Source organism: Thunnus maccoyii, chromosome 11 (genome assembly GCF_910596095.1).
Source record: "Thunnus maccoyii chromosome 11, fThuMac1.1, whole genome shotgun sequence".
Taxonomy (NCBI): Eukaryota; Metazoa; Chordata; class Actinopteri; order Scombriformes; family Scombridae; genus Thunnus; species Thunnus maccoyii.
In genome coordinates this window covers 29443336-29464470 of record NC_056543.1, presented here as the reverse complement: position 1 = coordinate 29464470, position 21135 = coordinate 29443336, and the positions used below count along the sequence as shown (strand labels likewise).

Genomic DNA, 21135 nt, shown 5'->3' with positions numbered 1-21135 from the left:
ATGTGTAAGCAGCATTTAACTTTTAATATGTTTATACTACTTTTGTACAGTTAGCTAGTTTAGTCCCGAGGTTCCCAACCTTGGGGTTGGGTCCCTCCAAAGGGTCACCAGATAAATCTGAGGGGTCGTGAGATGATTAATGGGAGAGGAAAGAATAAAAAACAAAGTTCTGATACACAAATCTGTTTTCAGTTTTTGGAATTTTTGTCTAATCTTTGATTTTTGGTGAAATATTTGATCATTTGAACATTAATTGAAATTAAACCATGTGAGAAGTTTAAAGGGAAAAATCACTATGTGGTGCAGCTTACAGACATCTAAAATGTGACCACGACTACACACACTGCTCTTTTTAGGACATCAAAAGCCAAAAAAGTTGGAAATCTTTAACAATGTGTTGTATTTTAAAAAACTTGTTCTATCCATGGTATCAAATCTTCTTGTGAAAAGTAACTAAAGCTGTCATATAGAAAGTATTGTAGAAAGTACAATATTTCCCTCTGAAATGTAGTGGAGTGGAAGTATAAAGTATCATTAAATGGAAATACTCAAGTAAAGTACGAATATCTCAAAATTGTACTGAAGTACAGTACTTGAGTAAATGTACTGAGTTACTTTCCACCACTGAGGAATATTATTTGATCCCTGTTACCTTTGAGCCACACAGCAAGTACAAGAACTGCCTTCTATCACCTTTGTAACTTAGCCAAAATATGCCCCATTTTATCCAATTCAGATAATGAAATCCTTGTACATGCCTTTATAACACCCGGAATTGACTACCGTATCCGACTTTTATCCGACTTACCTGTGACAGCAACAAAACAAACAAACAAAACAGGTCTCCAATTGGTCTGCTAGAGTCCTCACAAGATCTAAGAAACTAGATCATAGAACACCTTTCCTGATGTTTTTGGCTACTAATTCAAACGAGAGCTGATGTCAAAAACCTCCTTTTTACTCCTTTTTACTCCTTTCAATGGTTTTGCTCCTTCGTGTATCTCCAGCCTTATTACTCTGTAAACTCCATCATGTCCTTTACATTCTCCTGATGCTGCTTACTTGACTGGTCCGTGATTTAACAAAAAATCTTTTGGTGGTTGAGCCTTTGCCCACCGAGCTCCCCTTCTTTAGAATAAACTACCACTGCACATTCAGGAGGCAAGCTGTGTTGAGACTTTCAAATCCAGGCTGAATACACATCTTTTCTCTGTATGCTATGGCCTCTCCTAATTTCACCAGCTGGGAAATCAAATCACTAACTGTTTTCCTCTTTGACTCTGTTCCGGTTATGTGATCTATCTTTTCAAATTCCTTACCTCAATCCTGTATTATTATATATTATTACATTATTACCTGTGTGCACATGTGTGTACCTTTACATGTGAAGTCATGTTTTGTTTTTTTGTTTTTTTTTAACTTATAAAATGTACAGAGACTTTTTGGTTGATATGCACTTTAAATAAACTGAAGTTGATTATTGGCTTAGTATAGATGTTGGGACTGGGCCAAACACATTCAGACTAAAGGGTAATTTGGAGTCTCAAATTTGAAGAGATATAACTGTTACCCATATATAACTTTTCTAGTTTAGCCCACAGTATATAAAAACAAGGTATGATAAAAAGCAGCACCACAAAGTGATTAGTAAATAAAATCATACACAGATAAAGAGGCACAATAAAGATCATTATAATTTATAAATTTAAACACATTTAGAAATAACACAGGAATCATTTACATAAAAATGTTTCATGGTTAAAGAAGTTATAACTTACATTGGTATTCATTTTACAAGTCTATGGTAAAGGTGTACAAAGAAATTCTGACATTTTAAGAATATGATGGAGATTTTTTGCAGCTTATTTGCTGGTATTTTGATCTCAAGGTGCTTTACTATGCAGCCACAAGAGGTCTCAACATGAGTGTTTTAAATGGAGCCTCCAGTGACACCATTATATAAACCAGAAGAATGGGCCATAGCTGTGCTCAGCAGATTGGAATGTATTAGTGCTGAAATGTGCCAAGACAGGATGAGACACAGAGCAGTTTGTATAAGCATGTTTCTCCCTGTGCCCTTTAAAAATGCTACAAAAGCTGTGTAGAAAAAATGTATGTGGTGTGAATCATCTGAACAGCAGGATTCATGTTGCTCTCCTCCCAGTTATTGCTCAACAGATTAGGACACATGCTGGCTTTCAAAAGATCCATGAAAAGGAAATTGCAACATGTGCTCAAGTCTCCACAGAAGAGGAAGCCAGAGCTGGGGAGGAAACCTCTGAGCTCAGATTTACATTTTTTTTAAAGCAAGAAAATGTTTTTACGAGATTTTCATGTGACCTGAGGGGGCTGTTGCCTATACGGAAGGAGTAGAATAACATTAGACGGGTGAGTTCTCTGTTTTGAACAATATTAACACAGAGCTGAGTTATAATACTACTCTGTATGATCAAAAACCCTGACATCACTGTTACTGGCTGTGACACCCCTGCAGGCACGCCTGCTCCACACATGTACTCTTCACAAGATCAATACTTAAGTGCTATGTCAACCAAGCTGATAGAATTTTGTTGGGACCAACACTGGTCACCAAACTCCAAAGCTACTTTGGCACACCTTTTTTTCTTTTTATTCACCTCAAACTCCACCTGACACATTTGTCAGGATTCCTGACAGGCAGATGAAGGGGGTTGTTCAACTACATAGGTGGAATACCATTTTATAGTACCTTAACAGTTTCAAACAATTTCTGAGCCACAACATTTTCTTCACTTAACTTTGTCAATATATTCTTAAGTGGAGCTGAAAAAGCTTGCTTATAGGACCCCCAAAGTCAGCATACAGAAATTTCTGCAAATTTTAAGGAAATCACAGTTGGATTTCTTTAAAAATGTAGGGAGTTCTGTATGTGAAAAACACAGTTACGTTTACATCCTTGAGTTGTAACAAAAGTGTTGAATTAGTTTCCTTCCTCGTTCAACATTTCTCAAGCCCATTTTTTGAATATTTTGAAACCTGCACCGTTTACATCCATGTTTGCTTGCAATGTCTTCTTCTTTCCTGTCTTTTCTTGGTGCATTGCTGTGTTTCTTAGTGAGTTACCTACATCAGTTGTCAATCAGTGGAAAAGAGTGAAATCTTTGTGTAAAGTACAAGATACAAACAAAACCAACACACGATCATTGCTCCATAGCACCACTAATGGTCAAAACCTCCACAGGTTTTGTTGAAGCTGTGCCTCAACAGCACCCCCAACCAACGGTTAAGCCTACTTATACATGATTAACCTATCCTCTCTTAGTTTTGGCTCCTATTTATATCTCTCTGACCAGCCTAACTGTACGACATTCATTTCCCCTCCTATGTCCATCTTTAACATCCAAAATATATCTCTGCATTTTTTATAATCCTTTAATTGCTAATTGCTGTGACATGGTCTTTGCAAGTGAAATCTTTTTCATACTAGTCCTCCACAGTTTCTCACACATGATGGTTCAGTATGGATCTTGATCTGTGATGGAAATTTCAATATCTTGAAGGTAATATATTTGCTTGTTAAAGGTGCTATATGTAAGAATTATGTAAGAATTTAGTTTAAAACATTAAAAAATTAACTAAAATTATCAACAGAATGTGAATAAGTAATGAAATGAGACCTTCCCTGATTTTCTCAGTTGCCTATAACAGCCTGTAGACTGATTTCTACATAGACTCAGGATGGTTTTGCTGGGAAAACCCAAGGGATGTGATGTTTATGCACGCTGCCTTGCCTCTCACTACAGCATCAACAGGGAGCAACACTAGCTAACATTAGCTTAGAAATAGAGTCTGCTAACATCAATAAATGACTGGCAGCCGAGCTGGCTATAACATTACTGCAAAGCATGTGGTTTTAGCTGCTTGCGCTGAAGGAGTGTGAGCACGTGCTTGAGCAACAGGATGTGTCATTAATGCGAAGGAATTTCTGATTCTTACATATAGTACCTTTAATATAAAATGTAAATCAGTTAGGCACAATTAGTATGATTTTTAAAAAAATACTTATCTACTTATTACTTGGCCTACAACTTTTTAACTTGAATTAATTAGTAAACGAAGCATAATTTCTGTTACATACAGAAACTCAGAATATCAGAGAGGTGAGTGTTAGTCTGTTGTACTGATGGATGCTATGTAAAGGAAAAGATGGTGCTGTGTGTGGAGGCCAAAGGCATTGAAAAATCATTTGTCGCTTCACTCTTATGAAAAAAAGTATTTAAAGTATCTGATGTTGATGTTCAGTGACATTTTGTATAACAGTTCCTCAAAGGCACAGAGTTTCAAACAAGGATTGAATAGGTATGGCTGTGGACCACGAAAACAAGCATTTTCACTGTGAAAAACACATTTGGATCAAATCGACTTGAAATTTTTTAAGCAGAAATGCTAAATATTCTTCTGGAGAATTTACTGTTTTCATTTGGTTCTCTATGATAGTGAACTGAACATATTTGGGTTTTGGAGTAAGTTAAGCCAATATGTCAGCTTGGGCTTTGGGAAATAGAATAATACAATTTTCTGACATTTTATAAACCAAACCATTGATTGAATACTTAAAAATAATTGGCAAATTCATCAATGATGAACAACTTTATTGTGAGACAGTTTTCCCCTTTCAATGCACCTTGGAAGTAGATGAAGTTGTGCCAGTAAACCCAAATCAAATCCATCAGTTAGCAAGGTAATCATTAGTCGATGTCCTATTTCTTACATGAAAAAATGATTAAATTCAAAACTTCTCAACTTTTAATGTTAGTCAGTATGCAAAAACACTTCACACACAGTGGAAAATTGAAGTGCCTCATGGTAAAAAAGATGTACTGATAAAGACAAAAATGTCCACGTTGAAAAACTGACATAAAAATATTATAAATTAATATTATTTTTCATTTAAAGTTAAATCTTTTAACCAACATCAGTCCTAATCAAAAGTACCAAATATTCATTAACCCTTTAAATGCCAGTTTGTTTACATAATGTAACTATTATTTTATTATGAAAAAAAAACAAAAAAAATGTATTATTTTCTGTATATACTGTATACTAAATGCAAGTCTGGGATATGTCGATGATTAGCAACAACACTGATACTTAAGATGTAGTGTACGAGGAAAAACAAACAAATAAACAAATAAAACCTCAAAAAAGGTTTGGGGCATTTTAATGCGACGTGAGCTGCTGTTGAAGTGGAGAAAGAGAACAAGAACTGGTTGGTCTGACTCCGACAGACCAACCAGTTCTCATTACCAGCAATGAGAAAGCAAATAACACAAATATGAATTTGGGAATGTATAAGACCACAGTGAATGTTCACAAACAGTGATGGATAGATCATCCACAAGCAGCCAAAACCTGTCCGTTAAGCCATTAGCAGAGTAGTTTTGTCGGTCGGCTCAGATTCAGTCGTCCCTCAGGCTGTTGACACTATAAGCGACAAAGCTACAAAACGGCCGTTCATGGCCAGCTAGTGTTGGGCGTCAGTTTGTAGCTTCATGATACCGGCTTTCATTGAAAAGGACTTGTAGCCTGTTACTTTGTTGCCAGTAGTCTGAACTCACAGTGTCTTTTGAGAACTGAGATGTTGCAGCATTTGTTTGAGCTGTTTTTTTGTGTCAAATCTTTTCATCGCTGCTCTGACGCTCACTTTTGTTGAGCGCTTAGATCCTGCAAAACTCCCGAGTTGGAAAACGTGTTGTGTTACTATGACAACCTGCAACCATGAGTTTTCATTTCAGGTTTTTTCAGGTTGCATTTTAAACTGTTTTTAATATAGTGATTTTCATATTTATTGTTTATTTATTCTGTTTTGATATGTTCAAAAACTTACGATAAAGCTTAGTTAATGTAAATTTCAGCCATTGTTGTAAAAAAAAAAAGTGGTGAAATATTATTCAAAATGCATTCATCCCGGGACACCCAATTTGCCCTAGTGGAAACAGGAAAATTACATGCATTTACCTCATAGGGCAAATATGAGTAAATGGTTCAGTCTGGTGGAAAATAATAAAAACTACAATTTTGAAGCCACTGCTCTAGATTGAAAGCCTGATATAATAGAATGCATGATTTTATGCTGCACTGGTTGTGGGATCAAAAATGACTGTTTTAATGGGTTTAAATGGGACATTTTTGTCCATAAAGATCTGAGTGTCTTTTTTGGCTACACAGCTCATCATAGACTTATTATAGGAGATGAGGCTGAACTTCCAAAATTCAAAAAGAAAAAGCACACCCTTGTCAAAATTTATGCCATATACATTAGCACAGCCAGAATGATTGAAAAATCGCAAAGTAAGAAGACAAAAATGTCCCTGTTGAGGAACAAGGGATCACTTCACACTCTGTGAAACTTCAAATTCAGTCATGTAAGTCATATTCTAACTCCCATTGTTTGCCCTTTATAGTGCAAAATGAATCATGTAGTTTAATTAACCTCCCACAGGCTAAATGTCTTCAGCATCTCCATCTATCTTTATTAACAATTACACTTTGCAGCACCCATGGAAGGATATTTCCATCATACTGTCTGGGGTTTCCTCCTTTCCTCCCTTAAGGGCTGAAATTCGTCTTTTATATTAGAATATTCTCATGTTGTTTTGTCCCTAAACCAGTCCTGCAGAGTGGTGTTTACTACTGTATTGCAGATTTCCGGTGCCTGCTAATACCGTGTCTTTAATTTCAAAGATATTTTCTCAGACATGGTTAAAAATAAACTGGTTTAGAGGCGGGACATAGCATAGCAACATAACAACTCTATGATGCAAAATATGCACACATAGATCAATATATACTTAAGTAGTTAGTATTAGTAGTACATAGTAGTAAGTCCTTGTTTGCATGTGATGAGCTATGTGCTATGTAATACATTATGAAGCGTTACTATAGTGTGACTGGTGAGCTCTCATACAAAGGCTTGTCTGTCATGTGAACAAGTTTTTGCTCGTGTTGCAGGTTGTATTGAGGATCTGAGTTTCAATTCTCCATCGTCATTTAGGATCACATCCTCTTCTCCTGCCAAAAAACTGATTTTTTTGCTTTGCTCAGCACTTCTCTGTCCTTCTATGATCATGAGAATGTAACACTGATGTGATCATGTCAGTGTTACAGTGCTTTTGAGAGAAAGAGCCTCAAGTTAGTTGAGTTCAAATCAAATTCAGGAGAGATAGAGTCTAATGGATCCAAAGGAGGACACTGAATGAGAAGCACTGTACACATTTAAATAGGTTAAAATAATGCCTAGAAATGTTTAAAGGACGAACAGATCTGTAAATCTAATTCACCTGACTGAAGGAAATGAATAGACAATTCTGATAATCAGTCATTGGTCATTAATAATTTATCAAGTAGTACATAATATGTACTTTTGTATTTGCTTATTCCAGCCCCTCCAATGTGAAGATTTGCTGCTTTTCACTTTTTCATACAATTTAGAGCTGAAGCAATAAATTCATTAGTTGGTCCAAAGAAAATTAATCTGACACCTTTTTGATAATCGATTCAGTGTCACTTTTCAACCAAAAATGATAAACATGCTCTAATTTCAGCTTCTGAAATGTGAGGATTTGCTGATTTTCTTTGTGATGTATGATAGAAAAGAAAATATAGCACACTAAGCGAATGCAAACAGAAGTAAATGGACATGTTCCTTTCAGTCAGTTTGTTTTAGTGACATTGAACATTGCACAAATTTGTTCAGTTAGTAGGGGCCATTTCCTAACAGTCTCATTTCTGCCATGTGAGCGTTTTCTACAACACTGCCTTGGATCTCAGTTTACGACATGTCACTTTGTCAAATGAATTCTCACAGAAAAGATCATACTGAAGATTATCTAATCTATCTAAAATCTGTAGAGCAGTTATTGCTTTAAAAAAATCTCAGCAGCCTTGCTCCCTCCTGTCCATGCTCCCCCCTATGCTCCCCATAATGTATTGATCAATCAATTAATTGTGTTGTTTATCAATAAAATTGCTGGATATTTGCTGGTCCCACCCACTGTAATGACTGAGGTTGATGGTTTTCTCTGTTTTATTCAATCTGACTTGAAATCTCTGGGTTTTGGCATGTTGGTCAACGAGAACAAGTAATTTGCAGACATCACTGACATAACAATTTATAGACTAAGCGACTAACTGATTGATCAAAAAATAATCGACAGAATGATCAACGGTGAAACAATTGTTAGATGCAGCTCAATACTGTATCTATGGCTATTGCACCCTCAGACTAGATGCTGTGTTGTGGGAAAAAGTTGTTGCATGTCTTACAAGACAGGAAGCTTTAGGGATCGTTTGTCCTTTGATTGACTGCAAAGAAATTGCTGATCTGAAAGTTGTGAACAACAAAAGCACATGCAGAACATCACATTTACTGCAGCCTACTCAACCAGTGCACAGCTTTGTTTCCATCTGTGGGTCTTCTTGTAGTGAGATGCTGCAGATTTGTGGTTAAAATAATTTCACTTTCCTCTTCCCACAGCAGTTCAACTCATTATTTTGCTACTGTTTTTTCGTAAAAGCTTCCTTTTGTCTTAGTATTGTCCTGACAACACACAAACTATCTGAGCCTTTTTACTTGCAAATTCAGTTGAATTCAATTCACTTTAATGACCACACAGCTGAGTTCTTGAAATTATTGTGAGATAAACATAATAAGATTCAATAAGGGATTCGAAAGATTCAGATTCCATGAGTGGATTAAATCCTGGATTTGAATTTGATAAAATGCTATCGAACCTCATCCCTAATCATTCAAAATATAAAGTTGTGGGTTTAAAAAACATACTTGGCCACACAAAATGTGTTTGTAACAACGGATCCACCGTAAGACCATGTAAAAGTGCAGTGGCAAAGCACCATTTTTTTTCATTTTACATACTATACCATACTATACTATACTATATATACTATCAACTGCTAGTGAAACACTAACACTGCTGCTAAATGTACAGTAGAGGTCACCACGAGCTAGTTGTCATTGAGCTGATCTGTGAATGCATGAGGTGAAGGATGTGGTAGATTAGAATAGCTGCTATCTGTTGAAGACTCACCCATTTGATTGTGGTCTGACAACCAGCCCAAACATAAACAACAGCTTCATTCTCTTGAGGGTTTCTTACTTCTTGGTTTGTTATACTGTACATTATTGATGTCCCATTTTTCAACTTTGATTTTAGTAACAGTGTTTTTAAAAAAGGCCAACTTCAAGAGAATAAACTTACAGGTTTTCAGTGTTTCCTCCAGCTTATTTACTGAAAATATGTAAATCTTATCATGGAGTTACATCAAGGCTGACTGGTAGCTGATAATCAGCAAAAGACTTTTTGTCATCCTTTGTTTCTTATCACACACATTTCTAATTATCCCTGGGCCTATTTGAATCAGGTCTAACTGTTCATGGGTCCCTTTTGGATGTGTCTTTTTTAAATTTATGCACTTTGGGTTCAAGTAGGTTTCCACATGTTCATTTCAGATGTATTACTATTACTGGACAGCCAAATGGGTGAGGGACATGTTTGTTCTATGTGTCTTTAAGACATGAATATTTTTATACTCATGTGTTTTGAGGCTGTAAGTTCCTTTGTAAATTTTCAGATCTAATAGGGAAAACTTTAAGAGTTCTGTTTAACTGAGTCACACCAAAATACACCCAGATGTTTTTCTTCTTTTGTTGAATAAAAAGGGATTTAGGAAAAACTGACATAATGTCTACAATAGAAAAGGTTAAATGTTTGGTAAAACCACAGTGTTAATGTGATTGGTGTTTCCCGTCATACTGGAGCCACATCCAATTAAAAAAAAAGTGTGACTGGACTGAAGCCCAACAGTAACTTTACTTCAAAAATATATATTGATAGTATTTGTTCACTATAGTTCATATCATCACAAAAATATATCAAATATGTAATCCATTGTAAGTACAGATTGTGGTTTTTAAAAACTGGGATTTTGCAAACTGCTTGCGTGACACAGACTGTGGTCTGGAGTACTGCAGCATCTATAGTAGTTGTATAAGTTGGAGACAATGAGGAAACCACTTTCCCTCAGGATTTGCAGTGCTCATTCACAGATTTACTTGCAAGGCTGAACAAGAACACTGACTTGACGCTGAGCAGCATTAACGAATGCTGGGCCTTGTTTCAAAACATTACTCAGCATTATGTCAGAGCTTCTTTCACAAATGTATTACCAGAATGTTGGTCATCCATAACAGTGGGAGAGAGGTAGAGGGTGGCTGAGAGAGGGAGGGAAAAGCAGAGAGAGGTAAAATCAGACATACTTAACTTAAGAAACATTAAGACAGATAAAGTTTGGCTTAAAATATAAAGATTTTGGAGATTATTGTGTTTTAAAGCCTCTTGTGATCTGTCAGTGTCACTGACAGAACTTCCAGTAAGTTGTCAGCTGTTTGTCAGGACTTCAGGCTCTTGTATCTTTTTCTCCTGTAGCATTTTCACTCTCGCTTCTTGTATACATTCATTGCTAACTTTTGTTTATATCTCTGTTTTTCAGCCATGGGCCTAAGTTCTAAACTGGAAAGCCTCCTGTTTTTCCTTGGGCTTTACGGGATCTGTTCAGGATTTCTACAAGGTGAGCTGAGTCACACTGTTTTCTCAAAGAGCTACATGAATACTATAAGAGCTCTGAGACTGTTTAAAACAGATCTGTGCCACAATGTACAGGGAAATGAGATAGTGTTGCAGTGTTGCAATATCATTTTTACATTTTATCATATATTTATATATATATAAAGTATTACATTTCATATGTTTTTGCCAAGTTGTCAAGTCTAAGTTCAACAGCTGCCTCCAGTAGAATTCTGTTGCCCTCTTCTGGACACTGGTGTAATTAGAGTAACTTCAGTGTTTCTGGTTACTGTGAGCTCTTCAGATGTCTCACACTGATTTCAGACTGTTCTTGGACAAAAGAAAAACAGCAGCAACTGTGAGGCTGCCAGTTAGTTTACTCAAACACCAATGTTGTTATTTTGATTGTAATGTGGTTGAGTTTAAGTAATTCTACTTCAACAATGAAGTGTCACTGAGCAAGACATTTAACTTCTCAGTAGCTCGTTGACCATTAGATGCAGATATGACAGCATACATGCTCAGCAACAAGGTAAACAAAGGCAGAAAATACAGTTTCCTGTTTCTGTGAGACACATTTAGGGAAACTGGAATCTCTCAAAATATATAAACAAAGAAAACTTAACTGTTAATGTACCATTTTAGCTACAAAATCTTTCTGACCCACTTTGCTGCTTCACACATAGTTAAACTTTGTTGGTTGGTCAGGTTCTAATCCCAGTTAAACCACTTTAGCACCAAACACTCTGCATTTTATCAGGAATTATTTCTAAAGTAACTTCAGGTTAGGTAAAACACATTGAGTTGAAAAGTGCAATATAAATTAAATTGTCTTGCCTTGCTTTTCAAACAATTATTTATTCCTGGTAAATTCCCAAATTTGACTTTGAAAAGTTTGCTCAGAGTTCTATTAACATTGAATGGATGAATAAATGACAAATCCATTCTCCACTCGTGTGTTTTTGTTGCAGAGAACTGTACCAACTACAAGCTCCAGTTTGAGAGGGTTTTCTCTGTTCCCGGGGAGGTAGCTATGCTGAATAGCACCTTGGTGTCTCCAGATGTCTTCAACTTCACCTCAGTGCCTTATAACATCACCTGGTATGAGTCAAAGACTGGCAGAGAGCTGAGCAACCAGCCTGGTCAAATCCTGGTGCGAGGGGAGACTCTGTGGTTGTTTAAAGTGACACAGGATGACGACGGGGAATACATCACCATAGTGAGGTACGGTAGCATCAGATCAAATAGAAATAGCATTATAAGTTGGAACATTAAATATAAATTGTGCCCTTATGTGTCACCTATTCTAAATAACATCTGGAGCCGGACATTGTAGCTGTTTTAGGATCTGAAAATGTCTTAGTTTGGTGACTCATAGTGGTAGTATCACAAAAGGCACTGTGGCAGGCAGCAGACCATGTTGTCACTGCTATAATTAATTCAAGATTCAGGTGTGGAAAAAAAAATCATAAGATCAAAAGAGATGTGAAGGAGTGATCACGCTATATCCTGAAGACAGATTAAAGTTTCTCTGTTTGTAATATAAAAAAAAAAGATTCAGGTGTGATAAAAGGACACTGATGGTAAAATACAAACAACTTTCTAAATAGTAGTGAGCCACAGAGTGATGGACTCACAGATATTAGATCTTTAGAGCTTGTGCCATGTGCAGTTTTCCTGAAGTCCTTAAATTTATCTGCTGTTCTAAATACCATTATTGAGTGAAAGGTTTGACAAGGGTTTGTTGTCCTTAACCTGAGAAGCTCCTGATTCAGCTGCCCATTGCTTGAATATGAACAGATTCTCTTCACTGTACAAAAAAAAAAAAGCAAGAAAAAAAAGCAATTTTTCTCCTCTATGTTTGACAGGACTCCTACTCAGTGCTACAGGCAGACCACCAGGCTGGAAGTGAATCAGCCAGATGCTGGAAAGTGTGTGAGGCCGCACAAAGCTGATCAAATGCTTACGAATGGAGTGAATAGCAATCTGTTCTGCCCTCTGAAAGACAAAATCAAGAAACTGGACAGCTACAACATCACTTCCTCTATCAAGTGGTACAAAGTGAGTTACTGTATGAGAAAGTCTCATTGACTAGTGACATAATTTACACCAGATATTGAGTATTAGTGTCATGTCTTTACAGACATAATCTGGGAACAGCTGTCAGTTTGGCTTAAATATGGTTGGAATTGACACAAAATTGTAATTGTCCTGTACACCACGCAGCAGATCCAATCATGAAGGGTCTTCACTTAGGCTAGATGCTTAATTATGTGCAGTAAGTGTGAGATACAGTACTGGTGCAAATTAAAAGTTATCACATATAGTGGGAAAAAGTCATTAAATTAAATTAAATTACAGCTTCAAGTTACCTTAATTATTATAACTTTCAATTGTGCATCCTCCAGAAGACTGAAGGAAGTTTAAGCAGGGTCCTGTTTTCCTGTTCTTTGTTTGTTTGTAGAGTTGAACATGATCTGAATCAAGGGTTAAGGGTAGATGGTGTTGTACATTATACAGATTGTAAAGCCATTATGGGCTATGTAAATACAATGAACTTGCTCTCTGCAAGAAAATCCTGCTGTGGCCATGGCATTGTTATGAATTTTACTTGCATCTACTGCCATTATTTCTATGTCATCTGTTCAGATGTGTATTATTTTCATAACATGATGTACAGTAGTCAAATCTGGCCCTGAGACCAGCTGTATATAAACTGAGATGTGGTACATGTATGTGAACATGCTAAAAATTCTGGTGAAAGTGTTGTCTAGTGTCAGATATAAGCTGTTTCTGAAATCACTCCTTATTTACTATATAGTGCACTATAATCACCTGACATTTTATTTGAGTGTATAAGAGTGTAAATGTATCCACCATATATTGCCCTCAAAAATACCACAAAGCAAAGAAAAAAGCAGCATCCATGACATGGACTACTATCTGCTAACAATTCCACAATGTAATACGCCACATTTTATAGAGGCGAATATTGACGTTATGCTACTCTACAGTTGTCAGTGAATCTGATGATGGAAAATGATGGTTAGTAAGTCCAAAATCTTGATTTGCTGCTCACTTTTGAGTAAACTATTGATTATCAATAGTATAGGGAGATGTGAATAAGTGAACAAGGGAGTGATGTTTTGTCTGTGGAGCAACTCTACCAGTAAAAGTTTGAAGCACTCATTGGAGGTGTACTGTAGTACTGTAGTAAGTACTGTAATCTCTTCTTTTATGTTGCATGACTTCCTTTAGGCTTGCCTTACAGAGATGACGGTCTTTTCTTTGTCTGTTCAGCTTGGTGGTCATCACTACTCATGATGAAAACCTAGTTCTTCTTTCTTCAGCCAAATTAATTTGCAGATGATTATTATAACAAATCTTGACAGTTGTTAATGGGAGGGAACATCTCAAGTCTCATCCTGGATTTATCAAACAGTCAGTCTACGGTTGGATTTGGCTCCTTTTCAGACAGAAAAACTCTGTTGCATAAAGGGATCTGGCAGGTTTTAATCTGCTCACCAAGTTACTAACAAGACTGTCTCTCATAGAAAGACTTTGTTAGTTGTTGTTTTTTACAAATCGTCATAATATAAAGCCTGATTTACTTTTATATTTCCTTTTCTCTTCCAGGATTGTAACCTCATAGTAGATGGGGAGGACAATATTACCTACTGGGGCAAGACCAAACTGATGATTGAAGAGGTGATGCCCCACCACAACGGCTTCTACACATGCATTCTTACCTTCACGCTTGGTGGCGTCACAGGATCTGTGTCAGAGACCATTGACGCAAAGGTCAACGGTTAGTACTGAGATGAGTAATTGACTGATTGAGAGAGAGGGACTTCATGCTATTTGTCCGGAACATGATAAAATGATTACAACAGCATGTACTATATTTAATATGTTTTAATTTTCTAAATCACCAAATTCACAAGCAACCACTAGTGAGTAGTGCAAAGGTCATAGCAGCCTGACAAGAGAATACTGTATGTAGCGCCACCAAATGGCAGTGGGGCTTACTGAGTTTTCACCAACCTAGCAACTCCTTGATATGGTTCCATGTACAGCACATTTGAATGATTAGACAACCTCAACCTCTGTTACCATATGTATGAGCCACGCATGTATTTCATGTTGTCTTTCTTTTCAGAGGAGTATTGTTTGGTTCCAGAAGTGCGGGAACCAGCCAATGAAATCATCAAGGCAGAGATGGGTGAGCCTCTACCTGTAACATATTTTTGAGAAATGTTTTGCAATTTAACATGTGTATTGAGGAGATTGACATCAGCACTGTGTCAAAAATGCAGCCCCCTCATTCATTTCAGTTCTTTTGGGACCACTTTGATGGCACAACAGGGGTCCCAATGAAAAGGATTTCAGCAAAAAAATCATCTGCAAAAAAAAGTTTAACCTGGCTCAGTGTTTGCTGCAACACAATGAAATGTCATCTAACAATGCACTATGCACTGTACCAATTAAGTACAAGTGGCAAATTCAAGGTGGTACAATACTTTGCAATGTGAACTGTGGTATTCTACTCTTAACCTCGCTATCATCAAATCAGAGGATAAAATGATTGTAGTTGTAAAGTTTTACATCAGAGTTGGAAAATCCTGTCTTGTATTATAAACCACTGTGAAGTCTTTTGACTCATGATAAACTTTTACAATTATTGATGTATTATTCCAACCAGACTTGTACCTGTAAGATACTTTCACACACACACAGTGCCATTTTTGGTCTGAACTGGTCCGAGGCCCTTAGCTGACATACATCATAGTCTGTTTAAGATATACGTCTGGAAAATATTTGGAAATGTTACATATTTATGTTTTTAAATATCTATATATTTGATAGATTAAGAGAAATTGTTTTATTTATTTATTTATTATGTTTTTTTTGTGCATGTGTTTAGGGTCCAGTTTCGAGCGGAGGTGCTTGGTGTTTGTGCCGGGTGAGAAGTGTCCCACGATTTATATCGTTTGGTTGGTCAGAAACGAATTCGTTTTCAGCACTGACCCCTCTGACCATTTCTACACATCAGATATACGGTCAGCACACTTACTTTTCCTTTCATTTGTTTTGTTTTATCTACTGCTTTTTAGGTACAGTAAGGGAGAGATATATGGTGTTTGCGTGAGGGGGCAGGAAAACTCAGCTGACATATGGCCCAAACATATTGTCACAAAGTTGTTATTAGCAAAATTATATTCAGATTATACTAGCAAAAGATCTAAAATTATTGCTTGCACATCCAGCAGACAGAGCACAACATTATCATTCCATTGGAGTTTAAAATTAACGAAGTAAAAAGATCTGTAGATCTTGTGAAGTTTTTCATAATCAACTGAACTACATTTCATGTCAAAATTAATATATAATTATTGATTAATGCAGCTTTAATCCCATTCAAAATATATTGCGGACTGGAATCCATCAGAACTGGGTCAAGTAAGCATGTACAACTAAACCAAGACTAAAGAGTAGACAGAAATAGAATATTCAGTATAAAGAATAGAGACAGCTGCTCTATCCAGGCATTACATTTTGTTGTATTAACTTTCCTTTTCCTCATCTCTCTGTCCTTAACAGTAATTGCAGTCAGGACAGTCCCAGAAAAGGTGTGTGGTTGGAGCGGATGCTGATGTCTTCTAAGCTGATGGAGAAGGATTTCAACATCAACTATACCTGTCAAGCATACAGTGACCGGGGAAATCCTGTGGGATATTTTACTCTGTTACCAGCAAGTAAAAACAGAGTAAACCTCTCAAAGTCCTGATTCCTCTTATTCCTCTTATTAATTTGTTCTTGTTATTTCTGAAGGCTGTCAGATATTTCTAGTAGCCAGTTTACCGTAAAGGTTCTCTGTTCTAGGGCTCTAGCTTTCTGCACAGCCCTGTTTGGTTTTGACATTTTGAATTGTGTCTCAGCTGTGGATTTCACAATGTTTCTCTATGGGAAAATCTCCTTACAGACACATACTGTAGCAGCCACCTGAGAAATAAAGATATTGGTGTTCCACTGGGAAATTTAGACATGGCTGAGATGTTACTTGATTTAAGACGACTTTTAATAATGATTAGGGCTGCGTCCAATAATTGATTATTTTAACTATATGTCAGTTATTTTCTTGATCAATTGATTAACCATTTGGTTTATTAAATGTCAGTTTGTTTTGTCCAGTGAGGCTGGAACCAGTGATTTTTTGCATTTTTGCTTAATAAAATACATAAATAATTAAACAATTATCAAAATTGTTACCAATACATTTTCTGGCAATCATACTTCACATCGTGTTTGTATGCATATATCCCCCCACCAAAAAATTAGATTTCTTTTTTTGCAATAATTTTTGAATACTGGTCAATTAATATAAGGCCTAGTCCACATGGATATTTTTGAAAACAGGGTTTTTCCCTCCTTCATACTCAAAAAAAAATCTGGTCCACACAGGCACTTGTTTTTTTAAAAAAAAATCTCTGTCCAAATTAAAATGCAGAAACACTGTCAAGAGCATGCCAAACCAACAGGTGGTGATATAACTCTAACCTGCAATTGTGCTTTCTGATGCCTCTGTTCCTCAATAGTGTAGCTGTACATTTATGTGTAAACATATAAAAAGTCCTGTTAACAAGGTTAGAACCAGCACTGTTTTGGCCACGTCCACCATTGCACGAAATGTCGCATCATGTAAATAGAGGAGATAACGATGCACACTCTGACATTCCAAGTCAAAATTTCTGTTTTCCCTGTCTAAATGTCAACACTGAAACAGAGTTCCTGAATGTCCTCACTCTGGAAGGAGTTGTCCAACAGGTCTGTTTTCAGTGACCTAAAATGCAGTTTGCATGCGGACGACAGGCCAAAACACATAGAAAAAGCTACGTTTTCAAAAATATCCATGTATGTGTGGACTAGGCCTAAGATGGACCTTCATTTCTGAAAGACAACCAGTAGAGGGTGCAGGTCAACACTTTTCATCCCCACTTAAAAGGCCTTTTTCACAGCTGACTTGTAATTGTAATAGTAGGAAAAGCAAAGGGGTTATGAGAAACATTAACAACGCACCTGAATGGCTACTAAATTGAATTCAGCCATCATTTATTTTATTATTTACACCTGTGCTTTTCTTACTGTGACAAAATTTCTTCTGTCGAAAAGACTTAGGACACAAAAGACTAGGTGGCCACATTCAAAGCTGCAGGTCTTTTGATGCCTGCTGGATCGTGCGCAATCATTACAAAAGAAACAGCTGATACTGAGTCCAATAATTGTGTAGACAATTTTTAAAAGAGGGCTTGAGAGAGAAGTTCCTAACCCTAACCCTGGCTCTTTTCTCACTTCTGCATAACTGGCCAATCATGTGGTGAAGTAGGTGTGAATGTCAGGTTTTAGAAATTTACACAAATTGTTGTAAACAGCACCCCTAATCTGACATCAAAAAATGATGGGGGGAGGGGAGAGTTATTTTGGCCTTTCATCAAGTTACTGACAGAATTAACATTAATTAGTGACAGCTGATATGATCTGCCACCAGTGACGTTAACCGGTGAAAGCGACAGTCAACGCTGGCTCAAAATGAGAAGCTTTTACCTGAATGTTTTGTACACTACTTTTTGCTAATAAGAAAGAGAATTAGAGGCAGAGTACAGTGAATCTGTGTGTTTTGCCAAGCTCTGTGTCTGTATAAGGAGCAAAATGCTTGCTTTGTAGACTGTTAGAGCAGCCCTGCAATACTGGCAATACCGAACAGTACAGTACAGTAATGAAACAGTAAAGAAAGGATTGACATTTGTAAATGTCTCTACTCTCAACACACATTCATGGTGGAGAAATCATATGTCCTGTATTTGTGATGTCCATCTCTACAGAGCCCAACCTCATACTTCCCATGGGATTGGTGTTTGGTGGTGTGACGGTTCTCTTTATCATCAGTGTCATCGTCTACTACCTTTTCAAGGTTGACATTGTGCTGTGGTTCAGACGAGCATTTCCCATCTTCTATACCAATACAGGTAACATTACACTACAGTTTTGTAATTAGTAACGTGCTCTTTTTTACATAAAGTATGCAATGTAATAATGCCAGCCCACACAAAAAATACTCAAACACTCCAAGATGGAAAAACCCACAGTGATGGTTTGACTTCTCATCACACACACATACAGTACCCCCACATACATCACAACTATCATACCAGAGCGCATGTGTCAACAGTGAGAGCAAACAAAGGAAACCACAGGGCCACCTCCACTGCTTCTGATCAAATGTCATCTTCTGAGTATGCAACAGCAGGACCTTTTAACAGCCATGACATTAGCTAGCTTTGTGGCTAACTACAGAAATAATTTAGTAACAGTTAAAGTGCAGCATGTGTTTTCCAGCAGCTGTCAGCACTAAAAATGCTAGGGCTGCTGTTCATTTACTCACTAGAACAGTCTTACTGACTGTTTCACAAATAAATGTGGCTTTACACCACTCAACTAATGTGCTGTATGAGAGGAGGTGACTGACCGCAGTGACTAGCTTACTGTAGAAACACAGGCTGACAGGACTGCTGTCAGACTTATTTGGGTCATACAAAAAAGAAGAAATGAGGGGGCATGGCTTAAGATCATTAAAGTAACATATTTCACATGTGAATGAGCACCTTATCATGAAGACATGTAACAGACCAACAAATGCTGATTATGTTCTTCTTACCACTGCTTACCAAGACATATCAGTATCTGAGGTTGAAAACCATTTTTTCTCACCTGAGCAAAAACACCAACCACTAAATAGCCTTTAGCATTACTTACAATGTTGACAGGTAAACCTAATTTGATTTGATTTGATAAGGGATTCAGAAGGATTCCGATTCAATAAATGGATTTGATACCAGATTTGAGTTTGATTTAATGCTATCAAACCCCACACCTACATGCTTATAGGGTTTTATCCAGTGTTTCATATGCAAACGCCTCTGGATCAGGATTGACTCTCTACTGCCATGGGACGCAAATTATCCACCACATACTGGATGTTGAGGATGTACGGTGAGGAAACTCTGGGTAACTAAAGCTTTGAAACAAGATTTATTGATGAATGTCTTTTATGGATGAGGGTCTTTGTATAAAAGCTTGACAATTTTGTCAATAAATGGAACATTTCAAAAGGAAACAGATCTTCCATTTTGAAGTTGTTTGTCCTTCCTAACCTGCTCCTTTTTCATTACAAATACAGTGAAGCACCAGTGATTTTGCATGTTTTAGCCCATAACCTACAAACTGTGTATATTGTTTACTTCTATACACTGTGTAAATGAACTTTCAGAGACTTGTAATTTACTTGAGCTGGTAATTAATCACAGTTCACATTATTCTTATTTAAGTTACATAATTGTCATGTAGGAACGCATTTGCAAACAGGGACTTATTTCATGTATGTTACAAAACAAACAAGGGCTTGAGAATGAAAAGGAGGATACTGTAAATGTTTATTGCATTAAAACAGTTACTGTTTGGCACTTGTCTCTGAAATTTTGGTTGTTGGAGTGTCTTTGAATGCACCTTCAGTTTACAAAGCACAACTTACTTTTCATGATGGTTTTAGCTTTTGAATACTCTTTATCTGGTCTTTCCAAGACACAAGTTAAATGTAACTTCAGATATGGAGAGAGAGGCAGTTTGATTAGATGTGGTAACTATTAAATAATCCATGATGCTCTTATTGGTTGGAGGGTTTCTTGGTACCAGTTCTCACATGTGAGGTCATCAGTAAAGATTTTCTGTTTGCGGGAAGGAAGCGCATATTAAAGAAGAAGTATCTTAAAAGTAAAAGAACACAAAATGTTGAAAAAAAAATTCTTTTTGGAATTTCTTAAATAAGTATGAACGAAAAATTGACACACTCTTGAAGTAGTTCTGGCTTTCGGACAATATTGTCATGTGGAGTAGCAGGAATGGACCCAAATGCAGAGACTGAAATGCAAGACTGATGAAAACCTTTATTCTTGAGACTGGGCAGGCAAAACAGAAGCTGGCTGAGCATAGAGATACAAACTCGATGGAACAGAACAGAACAATGATCCAACTAAGACTCAACTGAAAACCAGACCTTAAATACAAACTTAACTAGGAGCTGATAGGCTGGGAAGACACTGAGAGCAGGGCAGGGCTGACAAGACTGATATAGGGCAGGTGTGAAGGTGACAGCAGACTGGGGAAGAACACTGAGTCAAGGACAGGGCTAACGAGGACGAATGCAGGGCAGGTGTAGTAACAGAGTGACAGAAAACCAAAACCCAGAAAACACAATACTCTGAATCACAACCCAGCATAAATCAAACCATCACAGAATTACATAAACTTGAACACACACACTACAAGCTAACTACTAATGCAGTCCTCTAAACCCACCACTCAAACCGTAACAAGCAAAATCATATGACCAGGATTTGACAACAGAAATGTAACACATGAAACCCCGAAGAGCACAAAAACACAAAGAGTCCAAAAAACA

At 36.9% G+C, this 21135-nt stretch overlaps 1 protein-coding gene across 3 annotated transcripts in view; it reads left to right on the top strand.

The window, feature by feature from the left end:
* Positions 1–2103: 2103 nt before the first annotated feature.
* Positions 2104–21135, top strand: part of LOC121907642 (interleukin-1 receptor type 1-like) — a 58982-nt gene continuing 39950 nt past the window's right edge. Inside the window, exons 1-6 of one of the 3 annotated variants that reach the window (XM_042427322.1) lie at positions 2104–2388; positions 10549–10626; positions 11594–11846; positions 12491–12683; positions 14259–14430; positions 14782–14844. In XM_042427322.1, coding sequence (XP_042283256.1) covers positions 10551–10626; positions 11594–11846; positions 12491–12683; positions 14259–14430; positions 14782–14844 — 757 coding nt within the window. In that variant the 5' untranslated portion in view covers positions 2104–2388; positions 10549–10550. Of the gene's footprint in view, positions 2389–10338; positions 10429–10548; positions 10627–11593; positions 11847–12490; positions 12684–14258; positions 14431–14781; positions 14845–21135 lie in introns of those variants that run through there. The other 2 variants (XM_042427320.1, XM_042427321.1) reach the window with 2 other exon arrangements.